The sequence below is a fragment of the Garra rufa genome, chromosome 22, assembly GCF_049309525.1.
Source record: "Garra rufa chromosome 22, GarRuf1.0, whole genome shotgun sequence".
In the NCBI taxonomy this organism is placed as follows: domain Eukaryota; kingdom Metazoa; phylum Chordata; class Actinopteri; order Cypriniformes; family Cyprinidae; genus Garra; species Garra rufa.
This window is the reverse complement of record NC_133382.1, coordinates 22,363,351-22,380,940: the sequence shown is the minus strand read 5'-3', so window position 1 is coordinate 22,380,940 and position 17,590 is coordinate 22,363,351. Positions and strand designations below refer to the sequence as shown.

Sequence of the window (17,590 nt, the reverse complement as noted above, 5' to 3'; positions counted from 1 at the left end):
GGAGGATTCCTCTGTTGTAGAAAGAACACTACCATGACCGTTATTGAGAAGTTGGTGATCCATGCTCCAGGAATACTGCTTGTGATGCTATGAGCCCGAGCCCAGCACCGCACACTGAACACCAAATGCCGAACACGAGGGTCCAGCTGGCCATAGAGAAACAGCAGTTCTGAACTCTTCATCGCCACCCTGAACACGAGACCGTAAAAGAAAAGAAAACATGTACCTGGGTTTAGGATTTATTAAAGCCTGTTTCCGCCACTGAATAAAAAAAAAGCAATAAAACGAAGGTATTGTGAGATATAAACTAGCAATTGCGTGTTATAAAGTCCCATTGCAAAATATAAACTTGCAATTCTGAGAAAAAAGTCAAAATTGTTAGTTTATATCTAGCAATTCTGACTTTGTCACACAATTCTGACTTCATTTCTCCAAATTGTGAGTTTACACCTCATAATTCTGAGAAAAAGTTGTTTGTATCATGCAATTCTGAGGGGAAAAAATCTAAATTGCAAAATGTAAACTTGCAATTGCAAGAAAAACTAAATTTTTTTTTTTTCCAGTTGCAGAAACAAGCTTCTCTAAGGATGGGACTGTATGTCTGATGAAAAAATCTGAATCTTTTTTGTAATTCTGTCTGGTGCCACTAGGGGCGCATCACACCTTTACATGACTGCTATATCATATTTAAACTAATAAGTACTCAAAATAAGCAATACAAATAAATTAGATCTGAATAAATAAGTCAATATGAAAAAAAAAGCCTAGGAAACTGTCAAAAAAATACAAACCAAATCTGCTATTAATGTATAAACGTATGTTATTAGAAATTACACTAATTATTATCCTGTTCCTCAGTAAAAAAAACAACAACAAGAAACTTAAATTATATTAAATGAATGCATTTCATGCTCTCTAGTCTTTTTACTTCTGTGTTCATACATCCTCTACCTTACATCCATCAAGGTCTGTGTTTCTCATAATGCACATACAGTGTACACACCATACACATTTGGGAATACCCCTTTCTAACCCACATCTCGCCCCATGAGGGGTCCTAGCGCAACAAAAACTGCTGAACAGGTTTCTGTGCATTACTGGTTTGTCACATTCTAAAAGGAAGCGTAAGAGTGACCTTTGTTTTGGGGAAGTGCAAATGGGAGTGAGAAAATGAAAACTGACAGCCCTTAATGCCCACATTACACTTTATGTGGGACTTACAGAGACAAACTATTTCACCTTTCCAGCTACTAAAGTCTTATTTCTTGATGCAGTTTGAGTATGGCTAATGTAAAAAGTAATTCAGCAGACATTACCTGTTATTGGCAGTGAGATCACACTGAAAGCCAGAGGGTTGGTGAGCAAAGCGGACGAGAGGACATCGAGCTTGGAGAATGTTCTGGACTCCCACACATCCAGGGCCGAACTGGTCTACACATTTCCCAATGACTGAGAGGATACTCTGTGTCACAGCTCGCTCTGATGCTGCTCTCTTCACATGGTACTCCAGAGACAGTCCTGAGCCCTGTTTAAAACAACACTGAATAATCAATGAACAAAAAAATATCACTGCTATTTTTTAAAGACAATGACAGATATTAACCTCCAAAAACAGAGGAATAGCACTATAAAAGTTCATATACAGTGCATCTTGAAAGTTGAAATCTTGAAAGAATTTTCTATATTTCTGCATAAATATGACCCAAAACATAATCAGATTTTCATTTAAGTCCTGAAAGTAGACAAAGAGAACCTAATCAAACAAGTGACTACATTATCTGTTCATAGCAAAAGTATGTGAATCTTTGCTTTCAGTATCTGGTGTGACCCCTTTTGCTGAAGTAACTGAAGGTAAAGTTTCTTGTAAATGCTGATCAGTCCTGCACAATAACATGTAGGAGTTTTAGCCCATTCCTTAGTGCAGAACCACTTAAAACTCTGTGATGTTGGTGGGTTTCCTCCTATGAACTGCTTGGTCCTTCCACAACATTTTAATTGGATTAAGGTCTGGACTTTGACTCAGCCATTCCAAAACATTAACTTTGTTTTTCTTTAAACATTCTTTGGTAGAATGAATTATGTGTTTGGAGTTGTTGTCTTGCTGCCTGACCCACGTTCTCTTCAGACTCTCTTAAACAGATGTCCTGTTTAAACAACGTTTTCCTTTCAAATTTGCTGGTATGATTCAGAATTCATTGTTCCATCAATGATGGAAGGCTGTCCTGGCCAAGATGCAGCAAAACAGGCCCAAGCCATGATACTACCACCACCATGTTTCACAGATGGGATAAGATTCTTAAGATGGAATGCAATGTGTTCTTTTCTCTGAACATAATAACTTCTCATTTAAACCAATAAGTTCGATTTTGATTTCATCCATCCATTAAACCATTCTCCAGTAGTCCTCTGGCTTGTCCACATGATCCTTAGCAAGCAACAGTGGCTTTCTACTTGCAACTCTGCCATGCACACCATGGTTGCTCAGTGTTCAGATGGTTGGCTCGTGAACATTAACATTAGCCAACATGAGAAAGGCCTTTAGTTGCTTAGAAGTTACCCTGGGAACTTTTGCAACCTCGCAGACTATTACACGTTTTGCTTTGGAGTGATCTTTGTTGGTCGACCACTTCTCGGGAAGGTAACAGTGGTCTTGGATTTCCTCCATTTGTACACAATCTGTCCGACTGTGGATTTGTGAAGACCAAACTCTTTAGAGATGGTTTTGTAACCTATTCTAGCCTGGTGAGCAACATCAACTCTTTCCGAGGTCCTCAGTAATCTCCTTTGTGACATGATTCACTTTCACAAACATGATCAGACTTTGAAAAAGGTCTGACATTTGATAGTCATTGCACTGATTGAAAACACATCTGCACAGATGGATTCTAATTTCACCTTTAAATTAACTGCTAATCCAAGAGATTCACATACTTTTGCAACGCACAGATATGCAACACTAGATCATTTTTCTCAATAAATAAATGACAAAGAAAATATTTTTCTCTCACTTGTTTGATTGGGTTCTCTTTGTCTACTTTCAGGACTTATCAAGCAGCACTGTATACACTACCCGTCAAAAGTTTTTGAACAGGAAGATTTTTTATTGTTTTTTAAAGAAGTCTCTTCTGCTCACCAAGCCTGCATTCATTTGATCCAAAATACAGCAAAATCAGTAATATTGTAAAATAATTTTACTATTTAAAAACTGTTTTCTATTTCAATATATTTTAAATTGTAATTTATTCCTGTGATCAAAGCAAAATTTTCAGCATCATTATTTACGTCTTCAGTGTCACATGATCCTTCAGAAATCATTCTAATAAGTTGATTTGCTGTACAACACACATGTATTATTATTATTATTATAATCAATATTTAAAATGGTTGAGTAATTTTTTTCAGGATTTTTTTAATGAATAGAAAGATCCAAAGGTCAGCCTTTATCTGAAATAAAATTCATTTGTAACATTACACAACACACCATTCAAAAGCTTGGAGTCAGTATAATTATTTTTCGTGGGAAAGAAATTAAAGAAATTACTAATAATTTTATTTAGTAAAGATTAAATTGATCAAAAGTGATGATAAAACGTTTAGAATGTTACAAAACATTTATATTTCAGACAAATGCTGTTCTTCTGAACTTTCTATTAATCAAAGAAACATAGAAAACCCCACTTCAACACAAAAAATAAAAGTTTGAATGATTTCTGAAGGACCATGTGACTGGTAGTAATGATGTAAAGTAATGATGCTAAAAACTTAGCTTTGAAATCACAGGAATAAATTACATTTTAAAATATATTCAAATAGAAAATAGTTATTTTAACAGTTTATAGTAAAGGTAATTTTACTGTTTTTGCTGTACGGATCAAATAAATGCAAGCTTGGTGAGCAGAAGAAACCATTAAAAATCTTACTGTTCAAAAACTTTTGACTGGTAGTGTACAAAAAATTTCCAAAACTGCATGACATTTTTTCTGCTGCAAAACAAAAAAGAAGATATTTTGATGTCTCAGTGGTTTTTGTCCACACAATGGAAATCAAAACTTCTTCAAAAAAACATCATGTTCTACAGAAGAAACAAAGTGATTCATGTTTGCAATGACATAAAAATGTCATTGTAATTGACAGAATTTTGGATGAACAAATGAAAATGACCCCATGATCTACTCACTCTCACGCCATCCTAAGTGTATATGACTTTCTTCTTTCAGACAAATACAATAAGAGTTATTAAAAAAAAAGTCCTTTCACTTCCACTAACTGTCGTACGCATGTTCATGATAGAGAGGCTTTCCAGCGTAGGACTTACACAAATGAATTGCTTTGTTTCAGGAGGCCTTTATTACTACCCACTGCCATTATAAAGCTCAGAAGAGTCAGGACATTTTTTTAAATAACTCTTCGCCTGAAATAATAGTCAAATACACCTAGGATGGCTTGACATCGAGAACATGGGGTAATTTTCATTTTTGTGTGAACTAACCCTTTAAGTACTCCATAGCACTAACCTTTTTCTGACTTGTTGCATAGATACCATCAAGGTCAAGAATCATGTCAACATCACAGCCGAGTTTGCCAAAGCTGTTGACAGTGGATCCAAAAGGCCTAATGATGCATTCTGGAAAATATGCTCCAGCTATGTCTTGAAGCAGAGAACAAACAAGGAAGCGCAGACTGACGTTCTCTTCTGTGAGCTGTAAGGCCTCTGTCAGACACTGCAGTTGTTCATCTATCTGTGGAAGAAATGTGAAGAGAAGATACATTTTTGAAGCTCCAACTAGTTATCCAGACAAATCATATGTTTTGGTTTAAAAAATGAACACATTATCGGCCAGGGAAGACTTACGCTGTCCTTTTCCGAGAGCCGTTGGGTGATTTCATTGATGGATGGAGGGGACTGGTTTTTGAACTTTGGCATGGGATAATTGCTTGACTGACTGCCTGGCCATTTTAATGACAGCAGGCGAGATTTGAAAGGCACTGCAGCTTCATGTTCAACAGTTGGTATATTAGTGCTCTCCTTCAATGAGCCAATGCTCTCTCTGTTGGAGAATTCAACAACTGCGTACGCTCCCTACAGAAGCAGAATCACATGGTAAACACAACAGTTCTGTCAATTTTAGATCTATGATCAAACATCACGTGAACTTTAGATATTACATTTGTTAGTATTCCATAGTCCTGCAACACTTACATAACTATTGTAAAAGAAATGTTTGTTGATTGTCCCATGTTTAGACAGGTAATCTAAAAACTTATTTTCGTTGATCTTAGGCGGACAGCTGATCAAAACAGATCTTTCAGCTTGTTCTCGTCTCTCCTCTTGGATTGCTTGAAATGTTTTACTCTCCTTGGCTTTCGTGGAGCAAAAGAAAAGAGGCTTGAGTTATTGGAGATGTAATGCACCATGTTATTTCCATCACTGTTTTCACCATGAGATGACAACTTGGTATTTATTTTTAACATAAAATGTCAGATGAAAACATGAATACGTTTTACAGCTGTCATTTTTATTACTTAACTGAAATCACTTGGTAAATGTCAAGCCTACAGATCTACAGAAAAACTATGTTACCGGCTTGCGCTGTCGTGTTCTCTGTCTGGGCTTTGATTGCTGCTGTAGTCGAAGTGAATCTGCCTTGCGTTTGAGGTTCAAATCTAAGACAAAATCTATCAAACCCTCCTAAACCCCTGAAACGTAACCTACACACACCAAAGGAGGCCGCCATTGTTGATTTGAGACGGGCACATGCGTACACAGTGACTCTACGGTGGCTGTGAAAGAACCTGCAGTATCGCGTTTCGAATTTGGAAAACCCCGACAGTGTCAAGCTGTAGCTGCAACCCGGAGATCACCAAATTTGAAAATACCTAAAGTTACTTAATAAATAGCGTTGGGGATTTGACTCATTTCAGAATACTTTGAATTTGTTCAAAGTATTTGTTCACTGAATCGTTTATTGGTTTACAAATGGTGTAGATAAGTCACAGTTTATTCATTTAATTCACGAAGGAGTCAGTGCATGAACGTGAGCGAAAACTATTACATCATGCCTGAAAGTTTCATTTATAAAGCAATGAACATAACGGCCAGCTGACTTACTTTTCAAAAACCAACCTCTTGAGATCGACAGAGAGAAACCGTTATTTTAGGGGCTTCCCATAAATCCCCAAATTCGTGCAGTGACTAGGGTTACCACTTTTAATACCCAAAAATAACAAGGGACGCATTCTGGGAGGGAGCGGTGGGGGGCGGCGCAAAACTGCAAACAAACCCTTCTTTCGTTTAAGCTCTGAAAACTTTAAGACGGGGGGTTACCTGGAGAAGCATCTGCCATTTTTACACCGTGTCTACACCGGATGCGAGCGGCCAGTGTAGACAGACTGTAGCTGTTGCTAAAAAATACGGGACAAAACCCGTCCCGTATTAATTCAAAACGGGACGCCCAATTTCATTCTCAAATACGGGACGATTCCGTATTTTAAGGGACGGGTGGCAACCTAGGTGACTCCAAAAGATTCCTTGATCATTTCTGCAAGTACATAGTTACTCAGTGTTGGGGGTAACGCATTACAAGTAACGCGAGTTACATAATCAGACTTCTTTTTTCAAGTAGCCTAACTATAAAGTAATGCTTTACTTTTGAATTCACAAGAAAATATCTGAGTTACTTTTTCAAATAAGTAACGCAGCTTTGTGTTCCCATTTATTGACTAACAAGTTTCCTGTCCCCATATTGAGAGAAATCTGTAAATCCGTTCTTCAGAAAAATCCTTCAAGTCCCTCAAATTTGTTTTTTTCAGCGCTTATGTGTATTTAAACCCTTTCTAACAATGACTGTATGATTTTGATATCCATCTTTTTACACTTAGGACAACTGAGGGACTCAATATGCAACTATTACAGATGATTCAAACGCTCACTGATGCTCCAGAAGGAATCCCAATGGATCCCAATGCATGTTTGGCCTAGGTATGATATGTGCCAAACGTTTACCATGCATGTTTGAAAACTTTTTGAATTTGAAGATCAGGGTAAACTTATTTTGTCTTCTGGGAAACATGTAAGTACCTTCTGTAGCTTCTGAAGGGCAGTAGGCTACTAAATGAAAAAAAAAAAAAAAGGATATTTAGGCAAAATAAGAAAAATGTAACAAGTCTTGATTCTGTTCAAAAGTTTTTACCCCCTGGCTCTTAATGCATGTTTTTTTTTCCTTCTGGTGCATCAGTGAGTGTTTGGACCTTCTGTAACAGTTGCATATGAGTCTTTCAGTTGTCCTCAGTGTGAAAAGATGGATCTCAAACTTATACAGTCATTGTTGGAAAGGGTTCAAATACACAAAATGCTGAAAAACCAAAGAATTTGTGGAACCTGAAGGATTTTTCCGAAGAACAGCAGGCAGTTTAACTGTTCAGAACAAACACGGGACTCATGAACAAAGATCACTAGACAAAAAAACAAGACACAGCTGTGGATAATTCAGATAAGAACACTATTAACAATGTAAATGTAAGTGTATGTAAACTTTTAAACGGTCATTTTTATAAATTCAACTAGCTATTATTTTCTCTTGTGGTGGACTATATTTTATGTGAAATAACACACATTGTGTATGACCCCTCTTATTCTGCAAGGTGTATGCAAACTTTTGACTTCAACTGCATGTTAAAAAACAGAAATATCCTTTATGTATTTAATCCCATTTTATTAACCAATGTCTTTGCTGCTGACCTTCATTGATCTAATTCAACCACACTAATAATAAGCAAAAATTACTTTAGATAAACATTTGTGCTTCATGTTTTTTATTGCTGTAGAGTGTTAAACTTTACAGACATGAATTTACTTTTCATTTCACTTTTGGCGTGAAAGGGCTTTTACTTTTCCAAAAATATTGTTTTTACAAGCTCTACCCATATTTTAAAAAGGTAACGCAAAAGTAACGTAACATTACTTTCCATAAAAATTAACTAAGTAAAGTAATTAGTTACATTTTTTAAAGAAGCAACGCAATATTGTAGTGCATTACTTTAAAAAAGTAACTTTTCCCAACACTGTAGGCTAGTACTTGCCTACATTATTCAGAAAGGAGTCACAACGGTTTATTTATCTAAAACACTACTTTAAAACATCGACTCGTTCACGAACAAAACGACACCTGCGCTATAGGTCAATGGACTTCACTAATTTGCATAAACCTTTTGAGATTGACAAAGACCAATAACGTTTTTCACTGCATATTTCAAAGAGCACAAACGTGTGTCTTGTTTTATACTTTTCATACAAGTTTATGCTTCTCGTCGCTACCACAAGAACGTACAACATTTTCTCTTGCGTATTATGAAGATGAAAGCGAATGACATTCTTCTTATTCCACGGAACATTCTGATAGGGGATAGCGGCAAAATTAAGCAGATACGTGACCTCTGAATGAGAAAATACCTCTCAGTGAAAAGAGAAAACGAAACCGCAGCTGACGTAGGCGCTGCGCGGAGGCGCTACTTATTCCTCTTATCTGTGAGTGTCAGTCTGTAATAGCTTCAGTAGGAACTATGGACTAACGGTGAGCATGTGCACTGCTGTGAACACATCGACCGAACGGTAAGCAAACTAGTCGTATTTTATGGATAGTATATGATTTTTAAATTGTGTACGACATTACTATATATTTCGAGTAGTTATTACGATTATCATAGTTTGGAATGTACACAGCAGGTCAAGCGGGTTGGTTATTGGCAGTGACTGAAAACCTTTCTAGTCGGTGTTTTTGAGCATCAGTTGTTTTTAAGCAGTAATGCTATTGAGTATTAATGTTATCGTTATACAGGTTTTATTACTTAAAGATTCCACATGAAGTATTTATTAGGAGATGAAGCTGTCAGAATTTTTCAGCACTGTGTACGTATTTAAATTGGGTTTGTGTTGTTCTGTCAAAGTAGACTTCAGGTTTCTTCAAGTTTTAATGTAACAGTTAGGTGGCATTTGTTTTGAAGAAGAAAGCCCATCTTGGGGTTTCCCACCCCTGAAAACCACCCCTTGCTTGCAGACAAAATAGAGCAAGCAAGCTGTTCAGGAAACATATCTGACCACACTGTAAACATACACACGGGTGCAAAACAACATGGATGCATGCACTAAATGACTGTGGTTAATGTCCTGTTTCTAACAATCAAACATTCTGTTGTAGGTTTCAATTAAGGATGGAGTACAGAAATGAAAATGCTGGTATAGAACTGCTTCTTGCTCATATGAACATTGAAGATTTCATCCAAGAGGCAGAGCATTTCTTCTGTGTTGACGAAGAGGTGGAACCAGGAGTTTCGTTTGAGGAAAGCTTCTCTCAAGAAGAGATGGATGAGATTGAGGAGACGCCACAGGATTTAATCTCACATGTGAAAAATCCTGGAAAGGTCCGTTATGGAACAGCATCGGACCTCCTGGACTTTGTAAATATGGTTTCAAACACACCGTCCACCTCTCTTTCAGAGGTGAGTGAAGAAATGGGGGTTCTTCTAAACAAGGTAAGCTCTATTGATGGTTTTTGATGACATTACAGATGCATAACATATACAGCTGCATTGATTCTTTATACTGTTAAACTGTAGGCTCAATTAAAGCAACTCTTGTTTGTACATTTTACAGGTGTGTTTACTTGCTTTACAAGTTGTCATGGCCTTGCTCTCGTGAACGCCCTGTTTTGTTTCTGCAGACAGACATGGTCATCAAGGAGGGGCATTATCGCATTGACTTGGACGTGCTTCTATTTCCTTGGAAACTGACCTACAAGCCCCTAGGCCCTGGGCATGTTCCCAAAGGCTCATTTGGGAAGGTCCATCTGGCACAGGACACCAAAACTCGGAAGCGAATGGCATGCAAACTAGTAAGTCCGGGAATCCAGAGAATGTTTGTTTCAGGAATCTCAACTTTTTTTTTTTTTTTTTGGCAGAGGTAGTTGTTTTTCCCTCCACTAGGAGGTTTTAATAGACATGACTTCCCTTCTGGGAATCTGTGTTCTTTTATAAGTAAAGGAAATACATATTTTGTAGTGCTTGTTCAAAATACTATTTTGAAATCAAGTTAACAAGCAGAAAAAAATAGGAATTTAAGCATGAAGTCAGTCATATACTTCTCACATGCTAAGACAGAAGACACGTGAGACTGCATGATGTGGTCCTGTGATGGTCTTATGCACCGGCATGTGAGGCCACAAGGCTTTATGTAAAATGGAAAAATAATGGTCTGAAAAGAGAAACGCTTCTTGTAGAAACTGTAGCAGCGATAATAGAAATGAGGAAGAGCATTTTTGGGAAATAACCCAATTTCCTTAAAATGTTTAGAGGGTCAGTATGCAGCATGCAGCGTTTGAACAGAAACTGAGAACGGCTCTAACGCACACAGGAAGCTGACAGGAACGCCCCCGTGGAAACATTCAGCCCACAGAGACAGTGTCTCAACTGTGAGTGCAGATGTCTAGTGGGAGAAATGTTTCAGACTTGTGGTCAGTTTAACAGGGTGTTGCTGATGTGTATAGAAATAGTCACCCATTATTGCGGCCTTTAACGTTTTGATCAAATAAATAGGGGTCAAGGGGGTTGATGTATGGCATAATCAAGTTATACAACTTTTGTTTGATACAGCATTATGTGGCAACTTTTTAAAGTGAGTCATTGAATTGTTTATTTAACCGATTTGTTCAAAAACACTGATTCTTTATGGGTGAGTCATTACATCATTCACTCAACCTATTCGTACAAAAATAGTGATTTATTCAGGAACGCCACTCCCATGTTTGTTCCTTTGGTTGACGTCTAGCATAATCAAGTAATATAACTGTTGTTTGATAGAGCATTTTGTGGAGACTTTTTAAATGAGTCATTGAATTGTTTATTTAACCGATTTGTTCAAAAACACTGATTCTTTATGGGTGAGTCATTACATCATTCACTCAACCTATTCGTTCAGAAATGGTGATTCATTCAGGATGTGTGTTTCTTAGAGACCCTTAACAAAGATATTCTCATCAATAACACTGGCATATGCAATACAATCTAATTAAAAATAATCTATAATGACTAAATCTATTGAATTACTTTGTGAAATAAAATAATTTTACAAAACAATTACTCAAAATTAGTTTAGAAATGTGCATTGTCCATTGACAGATGTTGGCAGATTTTGGAAATATTGTTAATTGTTTAATTATATGATTGTAATTTACTTAATATCTTAATGATTTTTGACATAAGAGAAAAATCTATAATTCTGACCCATACAATGTATTTTTGGCTATTGCTACAAATATACCCATGCTACCTAAGCCTGGTTTTGTGGTCCAGGGTCACATATTAGGAAATGTGTAGATTATAGATAGATAGAGTGCACATATATTACAATGTTGGTTTTGCCTTTTCTAAGCCAATTGTATGTTGTCTTTATCAAATTATTTGCGCACATGAATGCTAAAATAGCATCTTTAATGCATATAAGTATAATGAGCAAGCTCATTTTTGCTTCCATAATGTCTGAAATATTTAAGTTTGGTGTACTTTCTCTCTAGATTCCTGTGGAACATTTCAAGCCTGCAGACGTGGAAATCCAAGCCCGATTCCGGCACGAGAACATAGCAGAGCTGTACGGGGCATTGTTGTGCGAGCAGACGGTGCATTTGTTCATGGAAGCGGGTGAAGGAGGCTCAGTTCTGGAGAAGCTGGATACCTGTGGTCCAATGAGAGAGTTCGAGATCATCTGGGTCTCTCAGCAGGTTCTGCGAGGCCTGGAGTACTTGCACTCTCACAAGATTATACACCACGACATCAAACGTAAGCACTTTGGATTGCATCATAAAGGATTTTTTCTGAAATATCACTGCAGTTTCCTGCCAAACAGATTGTTTATGACCACTTTACCTCAGTTGCTCTGAATTGCATGTTCAAAACACATTTCAAAAGAAGGGTCAGAAGCAGTTCAGTACTTTTTACGTTGCAAACCACAGGCACATAAAACCACAGTTATTTCCCCCCTAAATGCAACAATGGTGTTCTGAAGGTAAATCAGATAAAGACTAGGTCAAGGAAGGAAGGTGTTTCGCTTATTTGACGGAACGTAAAATGAGGCCATCAAGAGGAAGCAGCAATGTTAAATGATTGACAAAGCTTTGGCCACAGGCTAAAGAAGTGTTTTTTTAGTTTATGCCCTTCAAACATGAGAAACACAACATAATTTAATATGCTGGGGTTGTGGCAGACAACATTCTGCTGCTGTTTAGTCATACGCAGGAGCCAATCAGCGCTGCAGCTCATGACTTTTCAAGCGTCTGGAATTTCCAGTCAGGAGAGGGCAAACAGGAAGAAGGCAGACGCGATTACTCAAATGCAAGGGTTTATTCAACAGGCTACTCGTCTAACTAATGTTTTCAGATTTTAGTAAGACTGAGAGAGTAACATGAAATGAGTGACCAATCACAGTAGCCTGCTGTGTGGTTTTAAGGACTTTTGGCTTGGAGAGGAAACATGTTATTTTAGGTAGTGTGAAATATGCAGGGAGAGCAAGAAAAGGGGGTTTTGAGACTTCTGATGATCTGTTTTTTAACTATTTCACCCATCCCATGAGCAATGACTTACTCTGCTTCCGGAAAAAACAACACCTTTTGCTTTGCAGCACAAACAAGAACTGAACAACTTATATTTTGCAGAAGTAACTGTAGCATCTCAAATATTACTACACACTTCTGAATGTTGTTTTTTGCTTTGATGTGTTTTAGACATGACCTAAATTCCATTTTCTCTCTGCAGCCAGTAATATTGTGCTAATGTCGGCCAAAGCCGTGCTGGTGGATTTTGGGCTTACAGTACAGATGAAAGATGATGTGTATGTTCCTCGAGACTTACGTGGCACCGAGGTCAGTATGTTTGAGGTCACTTTGTACACTTGAATTTTCCATATTTGGTCTGGGACTGTGTTGTGACTAAACATTAGTTTAGTCTATACTGAGATACAATGCAGAATTTGGCACTTCCTGGTTGTGCTGTTGGCAAAGTTCTTTGGAAAGTCATAAATATGCATTGTCTTATGATATGTAAGTTTTTAAAAGTGATTCTGAAAGGAGATCTGAAAAGCCAGAAGGCACACACAGACACTTTCCCCCCCTCTTTGCGGACCTTCTGTTCCCTTACACATTCTGGGAAAGGCCCAAAAGGACATATTAGCTGCCTTAGTGTTGACTTTTTGCCCCATTCGGAAAGTCCAGCATGCCTTGTTGACCAGCACTGAAGATTCCCAACATAGAATAATAAAGTTGTTTACTGTAAGGCAGTACAGTGAGCAGCTCACCAGATGTTCGCTAGAATATTTGCCTATTGCATCAGAAGTTGTTTTTCATATTTATATAATTCAAAGTGACGGATCAGTCCAGTATTCCATGCATGAACTTGAATAAAAACAAGCTGATGCAAATTTTGTTAAAAGTTCTCTTGTTTTTCTTTCTGTACAGATGTACATGAGTCCAGAGCTGGTTTTATGTCGAGGACACAACACAAAGACTGACATCTACAGTCTGGGAACCACAATCATACACATGTTGAGTGGAAGCCCTCCATGGGTTAGGAGATATCCCAGAACAGCCTACCCCTCATACCTTTACATAGTGAGTGTGTTTATTCGATTTTATCACGGTGTATTGAACTGCTTGCTCTTTTGTATTTTTATGTTTTTATGTATTTCATGGCAACGGTACAGGGAAAGTCCCTGAACGTGGCAAAAAAACCTCACTGTATGAATCTGACTTTATACATTAACCACAGAGCAAAACCCAGAAATGTAGGCTGATGTCATAATATCATGATATAGATGTTTTTCCTGAACACGGAAGTAAGTCCGACTCTTAACTGAAAGAATGCTTTGCATTTCCGGTCTGCATTGTTTCTAGTCAAATTAGGGTATATTCCGAGCTAATAAACTAATGTTAAACCTATTCAAATGTTTTTAAAAAGCACATGGCTCCATAGCGCCATCACTTGTCAATGTCGCAATCACCATCATTTGTCAGTGCCTCACTTTAATGTGTGTGTAGATGACACGAAGCAGCGGACGTTAGCTACATTAAAAACAGATGGACGCTATTTGAATGGGTTCCTATGCAAACCGGAACAAAAAAGCATTCAATCTGACGTTAGAATTCGTAATGGCGGCGCTCATCGTTTATTCAGGAAAAAGGTCTATAAATGCCTCTAATAGCACAACATATCTCATGCTGATTCTGTGTAATTTTAATAATAATTATAATCATTTTTGACCTTTTTAGTTTTTTTTTTTTTTTTTTTTTTTTTTTTTTTTTTTTTAAGCAAGAGGATATAGTTTTTATTAAATAAAACTGAACAAAATCCCACAAATCTATAAAATAATAAAGCTCTAAAGAAAAGGCATGGCTTGTAAAACGTAACAGTTGTGTTTAAATGTAATACTTCAACAGATTTATACAACAATAACTATTTTTTTTTTTTTTTTTTTTTTTTTTGACAACTGACAGACAGAACACAATTTTAGTTTTCTTTTTATTTATTTGTTCGGTTTAAATCTCTGAAAATGATGCTTATTTTATATTATTTTAATACTAATTATGACAATTGAGTATATATTTTTTCTCTGTTATTTTTCCTTTTATTTGGTTGTTTAAACTTCTGTAAAGCAAAGGATGCTAATTCTGTATAACTGCAATAATAATAATTACTATATATACAGTTGAGGTTTTTTAATTATTTTACCAAAATAAGATGGATCATACAAATTGCATGTTATTTAGTACTGACCTAAGTAAGATAAAATAATAGCTAAATTTATCAAATTACCCTGTTCAAAAGTTTACATACACTTGAATCTTAATACTGTGTTTTTACATGAATGATCCACAGCTGTTGTTTTTATTATTATTTTTTTTATTTGTTAAGTGATAGTTGTTTATGAGTCCCTTGTTTGTCCTGAACAGTTAAACCGCTCGCTGTTCTTCTGAAAAATGCTTAAAGTCCCACAAAATCTTTGGTTTTTCATTTTTGTGCTTGAACTCTTTTCAACAATGACTGTATGATTTGTAAGATCCACTATTTGACACTTAGGACAACTGAGGGACTCATATGCAACTATTCCAGAAAGTTCAAATGCTCACTGATGCTTTAGAAGGAAACACAATAATAAAAATGTACACATCCTTATTCTGTGCAAAAGTTTACACCCCCGGCTCTTAATGCATCGTTTTTTCTTCTGGAGCATCAGTGAGCGTTTAAACCTTCTGTAATACTGTAATGTTCTGTAATGTCTTCAGTGTGAAAAGATGGATCTCAAAATCAGGGACATTTTTGGAAAGGGTTTAAATAAACAAATGCTGCAAAAACAAAATAATTTGTGGGACCTGAAATATTTTTCTGAAGAACAGCGGGTAGTTTAACTGTTCAGGACAAACTAAACTCATAAAAAACTATCACTAAACAAAAAAAAAGCTGCTGTGGATCATTCAGGTAACAACAAAGTATTAAGAATTAAGCGTATGTGAACTTTTGAACAGGGTCATTTTTATATATTTTTTATATTATTTTCTCTTGTGGACTATATGCAAACTTATTTTACATGAAATGTCTTATTCAGGTCAGTACGAAAAAAATAACATGCATTTTGTTTGATCCCTCTTATTTTGGTCAGATAATTTACATTTTGCAGATTCTGCAAGGTGTATGTAAACTTTTGATCTCAACTGTATACAGTCTTTTCTGTATTTGTTCTTTATTCTTTTTCTTTATTAGTTTTCCTTTGCTTTTTCCCTATTTAAACTGCTAAATAGATGCTATTTCTGTATCATTTTAAAATTATAATAATTATTGAAATATTTTAGTAGCAAAGTTTTTCTTTTTTTGTTTTAGCTGCTGTAAAGCAAAAGATCACAAGATAGAACTTGTGATGGAAAGTTCTTCTTTCCACTGCGAGCAATTGCCAAATATCTCTTTCATTTAAAAAAATCTAATATCAGCGGTTTAAGCTTCCTCTGTTGCAGATTAGTTTGCATGTTTCAGTTTGAGAGACCTGTTCATGTAATGGACGCAAAAGCATTTTTGTGAAACATTCGTGTACAACATTTGTACTGCAGTCCAACTGGTTTCAGTTCCCTTTTCACACACACCACCACAGTTCCTTTTCGTATAAATGAATGTAAATTCATGTACAGTGTGCTTGTTCTTTGCATGTGGCTGTTTGCGAATGCACCTGTGCCACTATTGACTTTCACAATCTATGTTTGTAGATCCACAAACAGGCCCCTCCTCTGGAGGACATACCTGAAAGCTGCAGCCCCACGATGCGAAGGCTCCTGGAGCACGCGCTTGATAGGGTCCCTGCTCGGAGAAGCTCTGCCAACGAATTACTCAACGAGGAGGCCCTCCATCCTTCTCGTGAGGACCAGCCGCGTTGTTGGAGTCTGGATTCTGCGCTGGAGGAAGGCACACATCCAATGCTGCGACAGCACAGCCAGCTTTCAGACAGCACCCAAGGTACATCACACTACAAACACACATACATACTGAATACAATGTTAAATTAATTTAATAGCATGCTTGAGATCCTTACCTCTTCTATTTTCAGATTCATCCTTGTACACTGAGGATTCTGGGCACTCTAAGAAGAAAGGTTCCCTCTATATAGGCCTGGGCTCTTTGGCCGGCTACTACAATCTGGTTAGAGGGCCACCAGCTAGTGAATATGGCTAGTTATGGTGGATTTCTGCTCATCAAGGAGCAATGGTGTACTTGTATACTGTAGTTTGCATTCATATAAATGCTGTTAGAATTGCATATATGGATCAGTTCTGTGGAGCCAAATTAATCCACGAGATGATTCAGCATATACTGTATGGATAGTATGAGAACAGTCTATGCTGATTGGACATGAGCTGTCCAATTAGAGATGGACTTCTTGAAGAGAAGACAAACGTGTGTTTTTTATTGTTTGATGAACAGTTTGTAAGGTGTAGTTTTGTTAATGCAGTTCCTTGTCTGTGTTTTGAAAGCATGAGTATATAATATGTGTATGAAATACATACTAGGGATGCACAAATATTAAAATCTGGCCAATACAGCTAACACAGAATTTATGTTATGATGGATAAAAAATAAATGGGAAAATTATACACTAGTTTGTTTAAACAAAAACATTATAAACTACAGTTCGAAAATTTATACTCATTTTGAGACTTGCTGAAAGCTACATTTAACAGTGATTTTAGTGTTAAAAGTGTAAAAGTTAACTTAAAATATGTATGTATATGTAACCCTGGACCACAAAACCAGCTTTCCATTGATGTATGGTTTGTTAGGATAGGGCAACATTTGGCTATTCAATAATCAGGAATCTGGGGGTGCAAAAAAAAAAAAATCTAAATATTGAGAAAATTGCCTTTAAAGTTGTCCAAATGAAGTTCTCAGCAATGCATATTACTATTAAAAAATTAAGTTTTCATATGTTTATGGTAGGAAATGTACAAAATATCTTCATGGAACATGATCTTAATATCCTAATGATTTTTGGCATAAAAGAAAAATTGATAAT

The 17,590-nt window shown here is 36.6% G+C and overlaps 2 protein-coding genes across 2 annotated transcripts in view; one reads left to right on the top strand and one right to left on the bottom strand.

The window, feature by feature from the left end:
* Window positions 1-5,749, bottom strand: part of mtpap (mitochondrial poly(A) polymerase) — a 10,087-nt gene extending 4,338 nt beyond the window's left edge. The window contains exons 1-6 of the mRNA XM_073828658.1: window positions 5,582-5,749; window positions 5,201-5,361; window positions 4,853-5,080; window positions 4,515-4,739; window positions 1,317-1,525; window positions 4-189 (exon numbers count right to left, since the gene is read on the bottom strand). Of these exons, the coding sequence (XP_073684759.1) occupies window positions 4-189; window positions 1,317-1,525; window positions 4,515-4,739; window positions 4,853-5,080; window positions 5,201-5,361; window positions 5,582-5,735 (1,163 nt within the window). The 5' untranslated portion in view covers window positions 5,736-5,749. The remainder of the gene's footprint in view (window positions 1-3; window positions 190-1,316; window positions 1,526-4,514; window positions 4,740-4,852; window positions 5,081-5,200; window positions 5,362-5,581) is intronic.
* A 2,721-nt stretch (window positions 5,750-8,470) lies between these two features.
* On the top strand, window positions 8,471-17,584 carry map3k8 (mitogen-activated protein kinase kinase kinase 8). Its single transcript, XM_073828729.1, has 8 exons — window positions 8,471-8,608; window positions 9,195-9,528; window positions 9,717-9,887; window positions 11,565-11,826; window positions 12,799-12,905; window positions 13,497-13,649; window positions 16,290-16,536; window positions 16,628-17,584. The coding sequence occupies exons 1-8, from the start codon at window positions 8,577-8,579 to the stop codon at window positions 16,750-16,752; spliced, it is 1,431 nt and encodes a 476-aa protein (XP_073684830.1). The 5' UTR covers window positions 8,471-8,576; the 3' UTR covers window positions 16,753-17,584.
* Window positions 17,585-17,590: the final 6 nt, after the last annotated feature.

Coding starts and splice junctions, on each gene's coding strand:
- map3k8 (XM_073828729.1), top strand. CDS start 8,577: ATGTGCACTGCTGTGAACACATCGACCGAACG. Junction 9,529..9,716: donor TGGGGGTTCTTCTAAACAAG/GTAAGCTCTATT, acceptor TTGTTTCTGCAG/ACAGACATGGTCATCAAGGA. Junction 13,650..16,289: donor ACCCCTCATACCTTTACATA/GTGAGTGTGTTT, acceptor CTATGTTTGTAG/ATCCACAAACAGGCCCCTCC.